Source organism: Protomyctophum parallelum (assembly GCF_964188405.1).
Source record: "Protomyctophum parallelum genome assembly, chromosome: 8".
NCBI lineage: Eukaryota > Metazoa > Chordata > Actinopteri > Myctophiformes > Myctophidae > Protomyctophum > Protomyctophum parallelum.
Genome location: NC_139703.1, coordinates 23,267,175 through 23,280,920, shown reverse-complemented (window position 1 = coordinate 23,280,920; position 13,746 = coordinate 23,267,175). Strand labels below are relative to the sequence as shown.

Here is a 13,746-nt window from a genome sequence, read left to right as displayed (position 1 = left end):
GGAGGTGAGGAGAGATGGAGGAGATGGAGCAGTGGAGATACTGCTGGTCTTGAGGTGGTGATGGGGATGGTGGTGGGATACGAAAAGCATAGAGGATGCTGGGTTGTCTGAGGCGGGTATAAGAAGGCTCAGGTAGATTGACGTGGAGGGCGGAGGATGGCGTGAAGGTATGGTCAAGGTGTGTTTCTCCGCCTCCTGAACATCAGTTGTTCCAACTCCATCTGTCTTAAAAAGCCGGAATGACGTCGTCGGGCGTCAGCTTTTTCTGTCCGCGGCTGTGCGCTAAGGTGTAGCTGCACTGCCAGACAGATGGCTTATAGAGCGTCGCAGTCCCGCCCCCTTTCATGACGACGCCAGCCAGGCCCAGGAAATAATTCCCAAAGCATTTTTCCCATAGACATTTCAAAAAGTATTTATTTAAAGACCCTATAAGCGTCGTACAAACCCAACTCGAGTTGTGACAAATCATGACAACACACACAATATTTTGGACCAAACTAATAATTACAAAGAAAAAAGTGTTGTAACCTGCCGTTTTCTTCTTCTTTCCAATTATTTGTTCGGCCCGAAAAAAAACTGTTTGTTGTCATGATTGACAACAAAGAGTTGGCTTTGTACAAGGCTTATAAGGTCTTTAGAAAAATAGTTTTTTGAAATGTCTATGAACGGAGAATCATTTCCTGGGCCCTGGTAGGGGGCGGGACTGTGACGCTCTATTCTGACAAGTGGCCATGACAGATCTGCTGAACGCATCTGTTCTGAGTATATACAGTAAAAGGTTAAAAAAGAGATAGAAAACATAACCAAGCTCAGATCATATTGCATCTTCTGTATAATGAATACAGCAAATATTCATGATAACAACAATCGGCTCACCAATTTAACAGTTACATGCAAAGTATTCAGTGCTATACAATCTCCACATGTGTGTTGATGAAGTATTATTGCACCCTCACGGTTTCTGTTGTTTCTGATGTGCTATATTGCCCGCAGAAACATGCAGGAGGAGGACACAGCTTAGCAAGATAACAAGATTGGCATGTACAGTATGCTCTTATTTATGTCAACGCCTTAGTTCTCTAAGTCTGCTAGCTGCTACCAGCGTTTTGGGACCCCAAGTAGTTTCTATATTGTCGCTCTCCACCCCCTGCTTCCCAAGGATTGTCACATTGAAGTGAAGATTAAATTGTGCCTCCCTGAACAGTGAGCACCGGCGCATATACTCTGTTGCCGCGCCAGACAACAGAAGAAAAAAACACTGCAATATTAGAATTGTTCCCTCAGAAATCTGGACACAGGGTGGAGTCATTCCAACATTTGAGACGTCTGTGCCCCAGCCAACTGCTAATTGATGCCTGTCTTCAAACAGGACCGACTGTGCGTGCGCGCGTGTATGTGCGTGCGGCCGTGCGCGTGTGCATGTGCGCGTTGGCCCGGTGTGAGCGAACTCCTCTGACAATACAGCATACATCAGAGGGCATGCCAGGAAGTTCCCTATGTTCCACTTTTAAAGGGCAAGAAAGCAAACAAAGGACACATTTCACCCACTGGTGTATTTATAGGACGTTGCTAAATGTAAAGGGTAGCACATACTGTGTCTTGTGACAATCTGTTAGATTAATATTCATGAATACATACGCCTAAAAATACTTATGGCAGCAGAATGCCGTACTGAATAATAATGTTTGCCACAATGTTTAATGAACAGCTAACCTGACTCCGCCAGATTGCGGCAGTACTGAGTTCACAAGTTCCCTCCTCCTGCCTGGATCTGGGATCTCTCAGGCAGAAACGATGAACCCAGAAGCAGCGGGACAACAATCTGATATCTCCATAATAATTTTGAGTTGTAGTCTTGTTAGGTTGAACAGCACTGCATGCTCCAAATCAAATGTTTATCATAGAATACAGTCTGACAAACGTCATTCAAGAGAATGTCCTTTGTATTATTTGATATTAATCCATTTGTAAAGGTATGAATATCTCATTTTAGATACAAAAATCAATAGAGATTTGTAAAAAAAATAAAAAAAAAAAGAAAAAAATATCAACGTTGGCATCAAAGTGTAAATGTTTTGGCTTAACCATAATGTGGCTATTTCACCAAGTGCATATGAATGAAGGAAATTACCCAATGATTTAACAATTACACTCGCGTGAAGTGAGTGGCGCTGCTCTTCATCGTACATCACAGCACTGGCATCACATTCCGTGCTCTGCCAGTCTGCTGAGCTCATTCCGTGCTCATACGGACAGACACACATACACACAAAGCTGTGCACGGGAGTGGCTAGCGCTGCTCAAAAACTAGGAATATACGAGTGCATGCATGGCTGCTTGGGAATTGGAAAGGTTCCAGGTTCGATGCTGGGCTTCCACTGTGTTACTGTTAAAGTGTCCTTGAGATGCTGACTGCTCCCGATGAGCAGGTTGGTGCCTTGTCTGGTTTACTCCGTTGTGTGTGTGGAATGGATGGGTGAATGTAATGCACATTGTAAGGTAATGGTGCTAATGGTGCTTAGCGGGCAGCGGTGGCCAAACGGTTTGCGGAGTGGTCTTGATATCGGAAGGTCGCTAGTTCGTATCCCCGGACCGGCACGTTAAAATGACCACCGCTGAAGTGCCCTTGAGCAAGGCATTGAACCCCTACCATGAAATGTTCTATGAGCAGGGCCTGGCTGTAAACAAGTTCTTGAGCTTAGTCCAGTTACCCTGGGTAAACATGGCGCATTTACATATAGCAAAGCAAAGCAAAGCAAAGTTACCATTTATACTGCTGTCATGCTACATGTACAGTATCATATTTGGTGACTATGTTGGAGCAGGTGCAAAACGACACATGACAGGAGCGCATGAAACCCTAGCCTTGAATTTGTAGTTTGTAAAAACTACAGCAGTTTAAAAACATGGCAACGTCCATTGAAATGAATAGCATGGGGGCGGGGCTGTCCACTCTCTAGTTTAAAACTCTATCATGTAAGGAATGCAGGTGCGGCTAATAAAATTAATAGTTGGTGTGTTAGATTTATGTGTGCCCAGAGCCATCGGAGTGCAACTGGTCAATGCTTGCACATTCACACACCTAAAACTATGACCGCTATTATTCATCTTATTAGCTGCAGCTGTGTTACATCACAGTTGTACTCTGAAGGTTATGCAGCTTGCCATGTTTTACTCTGCTGTAGTTTTTAACCAGAACTGGGCACGGGGGACGGGGGGACTTATGTGGTTAAATATAATGTTGGATCGTGGGGCCATAGGTGAAATTATTTGTTTCAGTTGCGTAACCCAGATTTAACCATTTTATTTGGTCCCCTCTCTTTCAGGTTACCCGATAGTGCTCTAAGACAACCAGATTTGGTGCCAGGCAAACCCACAACAACCGACACCACCAGGACTTGTGGATATGATGTGGTTTCGACAAATGGTGGAAACTAGGGACCAATAGGGACAAAAAGCACTGACGTTCCACCAGGCAAATGGAGAACGATGATCACCGGACAACCACACAACAAGACTACACATTTTCCATAACGGACTACTGGTCTTTAGACCTCAACAGTAGCCTATACTCTGAACTGTACTGTAGCCTACTGCCCGCCAAATCTTCTCTTTTTGATTTGTGCCATAGTTTTCTGCCTATGGACACAGAGGCGTAATGCCTGGCTGAACTTGATATACTGACCGACAGTGGATAACACAATCATGACAAAAGAAAGAAAGAAATTAAAAAAAACACCTTAAAACAAACATCATGTGAACGTAATTTGTTTGTGTTATTCTCTCGCCACAGTGAGCCAACATGGGACTGCTGATACATATCTACCGAGCGTTGAGGACCTAGTAGTGAGATCATGAGCGTTTTATTTCCGCCTTATGAAGCAGATGTCTCTTCTTTTTTTGAATTTTTTTTTCTTCTTCTATATATATTATTTTTTGGATGAGGGTGGGGGGTGGGTGGGTGGGTAGGGGGGGGGGGGGGGTTCTTGAAAAAAACAAGTGTTTGGCTCTCGTAATGTTAGAGCGCCAAGTCTTCTTTTCAAAGACTTGATGCATCAAAAGGAGATTATTGCCACAACAGTGGAAGAAAGTGTTTCACTTTGACAAGGCAAAAAGAAGAAAAAAAAACAAAAAAAAAACACAGTTTAAGGTGATGTAAAGCTGTGCTCCGCCAAACTGTTTTCGTGACATCTGTTGTTTTCAAAGCCTTGTGACAAAACATTGATTACAAATGTCAGTATTATCTCAATAAATCTTATCTAAATGGATACCACTGAATCAAAATGTTTGTATCGATGTTGTAGGTACTGAAGGTAGTTGCGGTATAGGTACTGCGACGTGAGATCATTTAGGTTGTGTTTATGATGGACTGTAAAGAAAATTGAGCACAATTCACAGTAAGCTACCTGAAATCTGGATCTGCACACTGAACTGATCATTAGTTTCTTTCTTCCAAAGAAACACCTCTAAGCCTGTTTGATTCATTAAAGAAAACCTAAATATTGTCATCATCTAAACTGGCATTTATTGCGTCGTTAAATGAAAGTGCCCGTCTTAAGACTTGCAAATTTTGTCCTGTCTGAGTGATTTTCTGTTAGTCGCTGCATGCCTAAGAGAAATCCCAAAGCACTGTTAGTGCATGTCGTTAAAAGCTTACAGAAACATAAACCGACACTGCGGTTCAGTGTGTGTCGTGTCGCATCGAGTGGGGGTGTGTGGGTGACGACGGCATGAGACAGAGACCCTATATAGCATGGTGGAGCGGGATTAGTTGATCCCGGTGGCCATACATTTGTGCTGCCTGCCTCTCTAATCTGTGTTGGCCAAGGGCGAGTGGCACATCCCTCCATTTCGACATGGACATGTTACAGTACTGTGGCCATTATCGTTTCCGATATTCTTATCAGCATGCGTCTCCATTCCTCTTCCCCATGTCGAAACCGAACGCAGGTTATTATAGGCAGGCAGCTCTGTGGAGGAGCAAAGATGGAGGAGGGCACAGGTCTGAGATCTGCTTATATTTCACTTGCTTATGGCATTCTCACCGTAGGCACAGGAGACCGTGTGTGGCCTTACCTCGGCAAGGATGAACAGGAATATTTCTGAAATTGAAATTTAATGTACACTATATATGGCACACAGTGGTGAAGACACAAATCAGCATACCATCCGGCCTGCAATGAAAGAAGTCCATCAGGGGTAAACCTCCCAAAATAAATGGTTTGCATTTAATTGCGACCTCCAGTACACAGCCAGAATCACAGACTTTAATCCATTTTGACCTGAGATCAGATTCTAAAAATGTCTTCTACGTGGCTGACAGTTTTCTGAAAAAGCTATGTTTCTATGTCAGTCGTTCTTCGATTTTTCAAAAATAGCAGACCTACAAGCTATGAGCTTGTAGATCTGCTATTTTTCACTAGCTAAAGCATAACATGATGCTAACACCAAAAAGGGGTTCTCAGAATGGGTTAATATACAGTAATCAAGATGATTTCCAGAACCCAAAACACGTTGATGCATTGTAGGGAAAGTACATTTTCCCCATGTAATTGAAATGCTATGTTCACCATGGAATGCTTCGTAATATAATATCCATAATTAATTAAGCAAAACAAAACAAATGTGTTACCAAAGATCAGACCCAAGGGACCAACGCTGTAGGGGAAGGCAGAGGTAGAAGCGAAGGCCCCTACAGTTAGGGAACCAGTTTTGCCCCTTGTTTGGTTAGAAATCATTAAATTACAGTAATGACTAATTTCTCATTGCTGTGCACAAGCCGCCTAGAGACCACCGCGGATTTAATAAAGAGCCAGCGATGAATTACAAACACGGAACGGTGGAGGAAAATCGGCAACACGATTATACAGAGTAATTCAAAAGTGCATTAATAAAACAATAGAGAAACATTCCTAAATCATTTGAGATAAAGGCTATTTGCATAATTCATTACGATTAATCAGAGGAGCAATCTATCCACAGTGCTCAGAGGGAGAGGGAAAGCGTGTACGAAGCCAGTCCCTCTTGGAGAAGCCCTTTCATCAATCTACAAACTATATGAACCCACCTATACCCTTGGATCAGATAATTAACCTGCACGCCCCCCTATAGGCCCTGCGGGGTTGAACTTGAAGCACAATTGTTGCGATTCACCTTTGCGCGTGCTAATGTTCTATTAATATTGAAATGTCTTTTCATACCACAGGGTCCTCTGGGGTGTGTTTTTTCTGCTTTGGGCACACAAAAGATCTCAAAAAGTCAAACAGTTGAATGGCAAAATGACTGTGGTGTGTTTTCAAAAACCACTGTGTTGGCTCTAAAAGCTGCACTGTTTGACATTTCTATATGTGACGGAGGGATATAGCCTCAGTGCTTCATGCTCTGCGGGAATATATGTTAGCTACAGGGGGGGTGGAAGGACCCCGCTGGGGATGTGTATTGTGTATGGCACTGTGTCACGCATCATCACTGTAGATAAGATACGTCAACTGTTGTGACGTTGCCCCACCTGTATAGTCACACTGTGAAAAGCTTCTCCTCACTCAGCGATGTTCTCCATATCTCCGCAGAGTTGTGTGATTTTACACGGCTTTGTGAACTATAGGCCTATGGCTTTTTCACAGAGATGAAAGTGACGTGCATATTAAAAAAGAGAATTGGTTATCTATTTTTTTTTTTTTAAATAAGCTGTTCAACAGCCCCATTCCAAAAATAAATTGCCATAGTAAAATACAAAATAATAAACTCAACTAAGAATACAGCGTATATATTTAGATGTGGATCAACAATAGGGCAGTGCTCTATAGGAGGAAACGTACGTTCTCCATTACACAAACACCATCTGGTGGGTCTATCAGAGCAGCGCCTTAACAGGATGAGTTAGTTTGAAAGGCTGTCAGCTCACCACACAAAATTAGATTTTCTCACTTGGTAATGAAAGCTGACAGAGTGTAATGAAAAACCACTGGGTCTCGAAAACACCCAAGATGAACCGTATACAACTCTTGCAGGGAAAAAAAAGTTCCCCCCCGCCCGCCTGTTTATCTAATTGTGTTGTGCTCTCCATTTTCAATATCTCGCCGTATTTCCCATGCCCCCAAATTGGATGCTCTCTAATTCACTCCGGGGTCGTATAGTTTTTGATGTTATATTTCTGACGGCGGTTTGTGTTATTTCCGTCAAAAACCCTAAGCAGTTTATTTTCAAAGTGAGTTTCCGCCTCTCTATCATGCGTGCAACCGGCCACTGTGACCCGAGGCATAATGGGATTATCCTGCCTCAGAGCAAGACACAAGACGCATGGCATTTTAATATCAATGTATCCTGTATACCTGACATCTCCCTCCGTCCCTCTGGTTCGTCCTGCCTTGGCTCAGATGAGAGGTGATGATTAGCCCTATACAGTATCACGACAGCACACAGGCCAAGAATTGCTACAGCGTGTTGGTCTCACATTCTGCCTGGATATGGCTCACCCTTCAAAGCTCTATATACTCGAACTGTGCGTTTCCCAAACGCAGATGCTATGGGTCTCTGGGATGAAATGGGGGGAGATACATACTGTCGGTGGCTGCGGTTATTGCACCGAAAGGCCAGAAGGTCAAACCACCTTTGCGTGTCCACCAGGGGGGCAGTCAGACAGATATTTTGTGAAGCCACTAAGGAAATCGGGATTTCCTGAAAGTTCATATAATGGCCTGTTGTGGCACTGTCATTGGGCCCAAAAAAACCCATAGCCCCATAGATGTCCATGTATTTGGGCCCAACTTCACCTAGACTGTATTACCTTAATAAACATGGTCATGGATACTTTCTGCTTCCAGTCACTAGTTTAAAGTCTCATTTCTAATGTCATAATATTCTTTTTGGAAAATTATGGTCCCATTTATTTAAAAAGAAATACCATAAAGTCGCGTATGTTCTGAGGGGCGTGGCTACCGTTACAGTCTATGATCGGGATTCCCCATCCACTCGAGTCAAAATAAAAACCAACTAAGAAGAAGGGGGGAATAAGTCCCGCCTCGTTGTCTGGGCCAGCCAATGGCCAGCTGGGCCAAAACGGATCTAGAAAGATGGCGATTTACAATTCAAGGACTGACAGGCTTCATTTTACGTTCATGTTATACCCGGGGAACGCTTTGTCCATATCTTTTACAGTCTATGCCTATGGTGTCCAGTCCACCCGCAGATTCCACACACAGCCATGTATCCCGTGTCACTGATTGAACTGACTGATTGCCTTGTATCGGCGAGCGAGCGGCGTCTCACTGCAAGGGGACTTTCCCGACCAACATGGATTTTTTCAGCTGCAGTGAAAAGAATGCGAATGCATAAGCTCAACCAACAAGCCCAGAGCCGTTGCAATATGCTATATTGGTGTCCAAGTGTGCTCTTGTCAGGCATTAGTGCAGGCCAGTGCATCTGCTCTAGTCTCTCATCAGAGGCAGGCGCGGCTCCCACACTGCATTATCTCAATGCCCTGGGGTCAACGGAAAGGCCTGTTGTAATTTGAAAAAGAAATTATTACTTTTTGCCATACTTACTCAGACAGACGGAAGGAGATGAAAAAAGAATGTGAGGCGGGGAGAGAGTGCGTGTGTGCGTGCGTGCGTGCTCGGTTTGAGGGGTGGTAGAATGGTTGATCAAAGGTGGGGAAAAAGTATTTCTCCTTTTGAACAGGTTAATAGGAGTGAGGTGTGGAATGAGCTGATACTGTATCTATCGGAATGCACACACACACACACACACACACACACACACACACACACACACACACACACACACACACACACACAAAATTATTGGATTTCCAATTATTATTATTTTTTGTGCTTGGCCTCATTTTTTGAATTTATTTATATATTTACCTCATTTTTCAATTTATTTATATATCTATTTCCCAATCCCCCCCCCCCCTGCTGTAAATAGCCTCTGGAAGGGGGAGCTGATTTTGTCGAATGCACAAGTTACACAATGCCATATGAGTTGTGTCAGGCCCCCATAAGGTGTGCGATGAGCTGAAGGACACGTCGATGGTGATGATGATGATGATGATGCCAGTGAAATTATCATTCTATACATTTGCCCGTCAGAGCTGGAGGTCAATGGAGCGTTGTCTTGTCGAATGGGAGCCCCGCCGATGTTTTCTCGTGCGCACAATTTCCTCGCGCCTGTTCGCAGCTGCAGATGGGCTGTTTGTGTGTTTCCCCGTCAATTTTGTGTCACCGGTCTCTCAAATTGATGATTATTAGATGGCATCGGGGTCAGGGGTGTGTGTGTGTGTGTGTGTGGGGGGGGGGGGGGGGGATTTGGGACAGATCAAGAAATCCAATTTATGGTGGTGGTGTATGGTCCCCATGTCGGTTGCACTCTGCTGAACAGCACATCAGGCATTATGTTGAAGATACTGCCTGGTATCATGCACCAATACCACTTTCTCCTTTCTCCGTTATATAAGCGGGAGGAATCAGGGAATACGTCTATATCGCTTTCGATGCAATTTGCAGTGATATGGCACATGTCCAGATTTCAAACTGAATCGACTGCCCATGAGATTAGATTACCCCTGCGTGGTTCATTTTTGAAAGGCTGAGATGAGTGATCAAACTTTGAAGGGGAACCAGATAAGGTCCGACAAGGTTCAGACTTGTTCAGAAAATATTTAACCCTACACGCCAGGATTCACCTCGTACTGCAAGGATTTTCCCCCGTTCAACTCTTTTTTTTTTTAAACCGAAACCCACGACCGGATGTTAAATGTTATACTCTGGTGTCGGACGCATTTCCGGTCTCCCGCTTGGCGATGACAAAGGATTACCGCGACCATTACAGCGTTGGCTACATGGGCCGTCGAATAAACCTTGTTTTGACCAGAAATGGCCGTCTGGCACAAGGAATCGGAGATAAAGGTTATAGCGCCATCTCTGATCTATGCTTCACCAACGCTGGGAATGATGAATGTTCTGGTAGCACTCTTCTTCACAGTGCTGTTCGGAACCATATAGTTGTAGGAGTGCCGGTGTAGGCAGAGAAGAGAAGGAGATGTATTCTCAGATTGGAAAAGCCAATGGTGGTGGCACTCCGTTTAATCAGAAAAAGAGAGAGAACAACAACTTGTCGCAGAGGTAAATACGTCAACCTGGTGAATACGTCAACACATCGGAGGTGTGTTCATTCAGTCTTAAAGGTAACACACTATGCATTGCATTATGGTGAGAGGAACAACCATATTAAACATGGGCAAGAACACAGTGAATTATAAATGTCATTAACAACTGTTCTGTGTGTGCCTATCCACCACATAGTGGTGTAAAGGTGAAACTTAGTGATTGACACAAATTTAATTTATCGTGATCATTATCTATTATCTTTAACCACAAGGAGTCAGTGTCTGTAGCAGGACTGGATTAACACCTCTGAGGGCCCCTGGGCAACGAAGCTCGAAGGGCCCCCTGCACATGCATGTGCGAACCTTTGGTCGAATTTTGGCCGTTTTGGGGCATTTTGGGTTTTTTTTTATGCCATAATATTGGCCTATTCCTGGCCTCCTACCCCGCCCCAGAGTGACAGTCAGGCAGTAACAAACATATACATTTTATTTGACTCACATAGTAACCAAATTAGCCTACTATTTAATTTTAGACACCATTTATTTAATTCAGATTAGTCGGGGAAATTTCTATGGGGCTAAAAAAAAGAAAAAAGGGGGGGGGGGGGGGGGGGGGGCTGGGCACGTGCCCAAAGTGCCCATATGGTAGACCCGGTGTCAGTAGTCAAATCCATACAAGGGCACACAGAGACAGGAAGTCAGATCAGATAGAGTTCGATCATGTCAAGGACAAACATTTGTATACCTGTTTGATTGAATGAATAAGCCTTGGAGTTAAAGTACTTGGTCATCATTGAATCATCAAACAGAACAGTAACTAGCTGGAGCTCCTCTTAGTTGACACGATTCACCATTTCTGTAGACTACTGGGGTTTAAGTTGTCATTCATTAGAACAAAACTTCCATTTGACAAACATAATAAATTATTATAGTGGAAAATAATGGAGCAAAACGTGCAAAAAAATTCAATTCTGTGGTCAATGACCCCCTCAAGGTCACCAGAGGTCAGTCAGAAAGTGTTTCCACGTCTGAAATCAAACCTTGGGGGGTGTAGATGATATGCTGAAAGTCTCATGCTTTAGTCATAAAAAGGAATGCACAATGGTTTGGTTATATCTCAGCCAAAGAGTGATTTAAGATCAGTGGCCCACTGAAGAATGGAGGATGGCGAGGAGGGGCGGGGGGGCTGGATGTGGCAGAGTCCTCCAACAGATGTTCCTGACTAATTATGTATTGTAGCGCGGATCCCAGAACCCCCTCGGTTCCGCTGTGCTCTTCCAGGGGGTCAGGTGTGTTTCATATCCTTACCCGGGGCGCTCCTGTCCGTCTGTGAAGGGAACCAGGGAGGTGCACGGGGGCGGCCGCCAGAAAGACACCAGCACCGCACACACACACACACACACACACACACACACACACACACACACACACACACACACACACACACACACACACACACACACACACACACACACACACACACACACACCTTTTAGATGTCATTTCCATGTGCAAACATCCCCCTGTCCTGATGTTTAAACTCAAATGGGGGGAGGACTCGAGGAGTTGTATAAAGTGCAAAAGTCGACAGATGTTTCGTTTGAGTGTGTTCTCCACAAAACCAACAAATGGTGTGGCCATTATAAAGCTACAATCTAGCTGGGACTTATTTTGACGAATAGAAATTTGAACCTGTATGGTAAATTATGCGAGTACAACGTACAAGTCTTCTGTGGTTCATGGAGTGGTCCCCGTTCTCTTCCATTGAGACATTTTGACCCTGGTGTTGGGTAGGGCGCCGACTCGTTGGTTGACAATGTCAATACAGTTATTTGAAGCAGATATGGCACTGCCCCTGGGAAAGTCTCCCTGCTGACTTCTTACATGTTCCTCCTCCCCCATGCTTTCTCCCTCACAACATGTCAATCTCAATAAAGAAAAAGCAATATGAAGAATACTGCACTCTAATTTTTATTTATTTATCACATTTGCATTTCTAATGCAATAATTTCAAGGCTGCAAAAAGCATGCAACTGAAAGGCATAATGCAATAGATGATATATCTTACAAGTTACTGTAATGCCACGTGAAACCATTTTCAGAAGGAATTTACTGCAGGATCTGAGACAAAGATTCCTCTCCCGACGCCATTCACTGTGATGAGTACGTTGGCACATTCAAACTAATGAATAATTCACCAAAGGAGCATTTACAAGGAGAGCAAATTGAAACAGTGCTCATAATACTGTACTCCACGCAATCACCTTCTGAATATTTCAGCAGGGGTAGACCAGAGAAAAGCAAGTGTTTTTTTAGCTACAGTAGTAACAGTACATAGCGTGAAAAGACAGAATAGACTGCCAACTGTCAGAAGTCTAAAAAAAAACCTTGATCGGTCCAAACTTCCGTTTTCCATTCAGGCTAAAGTATAGAAGGTCAAGAGGTCCGCTGCTCCCTCCCTCCTGTATTGTGAACAGGACCTTGGCACCTGAGACAACTCCAGTCAGAACCAGCAGAGCTGGAAAGGATTAAGATATGCTTAGCTGCCTTTCCCTGTCAATGTGCAGGGCTGGGTGTCTGTAGTGTACAGATCACAGACACACAGAAGGTCATTGCCACTGGGAAATGAGGCAGTGGAAATATTGTCCTGACAAGATGTAGAGTGACTTCTGCAACCCGGGGCTTGAGTTTGAGATTAAACCGTGTTGGCTGGGAGAAGGGGTGAAGTCAGAGGAGGTATGAAAGTGTAGATTCAAAGTGTGCCACTGAAGTTTAAGTCTGATTGTGCTCATGTAGTATGATTTTATGTAGTATAGACCCCTGATGAACCCCGGTTAACAAAGTATTTATAGGCAATAAGTGGTTATAAGTGACAATAGAGATTACAACATGGAGCTATATCGGAGGCAATATCCAATGACCCAATAAAATAACTGACATTTTCATAGACCAATCACTTTCAGAGTGCGCTGGATGCTCCCTGCCTCCCTCTCTTTTGGAGCATGGAAATCCTAGATGAGGTTATGTGGAGGTGGGTAGTTGGCAATGTGCTCAAAGCATGATGAATATATAGCTCACTGGATGTGCCCAACATTCTTGCCATGTGAGAAAAAGGTTTTGAAAAGCAAAATTGGTAAAAGAGATGCACCAATCTGTTTTCCTCACAGGAAATCAGAAACAAGCTTTATTGTAACTAGGGCAATGTTGTTGTTATTTTTTTCCCCCTTCATTTGTACATCCACCGTCCGTGACAAAACATTTTAGCAAGCAGGGGGTGGGCTTGAATAGTGGCGAGGAGGAGGAGATAGGCAAGGAGCGGCCTGATAAGACAATAAACGCTACATGAACCCCATTAACCCTACTCCAAACACCCCCCTTTATTTGTCAGTAGGTGAAGGAGACTGAGAATGGAAGCTGACTTTGTAACATGCATGGCCAAAGTGACCTACAGTGTACGCACCCAGGGTCCTTAATTTACTTTAATTGACAAGCATTGGGGGTGGGGTCCATTCTATTGCACCATGCCAATAATTTGTTCCTGTATCCAATAACTACGGAACAGTTTCAAACGCATTCCTGTCACTGCATTGACTCGCCTATTCCCCCCCAGCTGTATGTCAGCTCATTGCTTTCTGCTT

At 43.9% G+C, this 13,746-nt stretch overlaps 1 protein-coding gene across 1 annotated transcript in view; it reads left to right on the top strand.

The window, feature by feature from the left end:
- Window positions 1-3,450, top strand: part of tafa3a (TAFA chemokine like family member 3a) — a 150,249-nt gene extending 146,799 nt beyond the window's left edge. The window contains exon 5 of the mRNA XM_083771400.1: window positions 3,327-3,450. Within this exon, the coding sequence (XP_083627526.1) occupies window positions 3,327-3,338 (12 nt within the window). The 3' untranslated portion in view covers window positions 3,339-3,450. The remainder of the gene's footprint in view (window positions 1-3,326) is intronic.
- The last annotated feature ends 10,296 nt before the right edge of the window (window positions 3,451-13,746 follow it).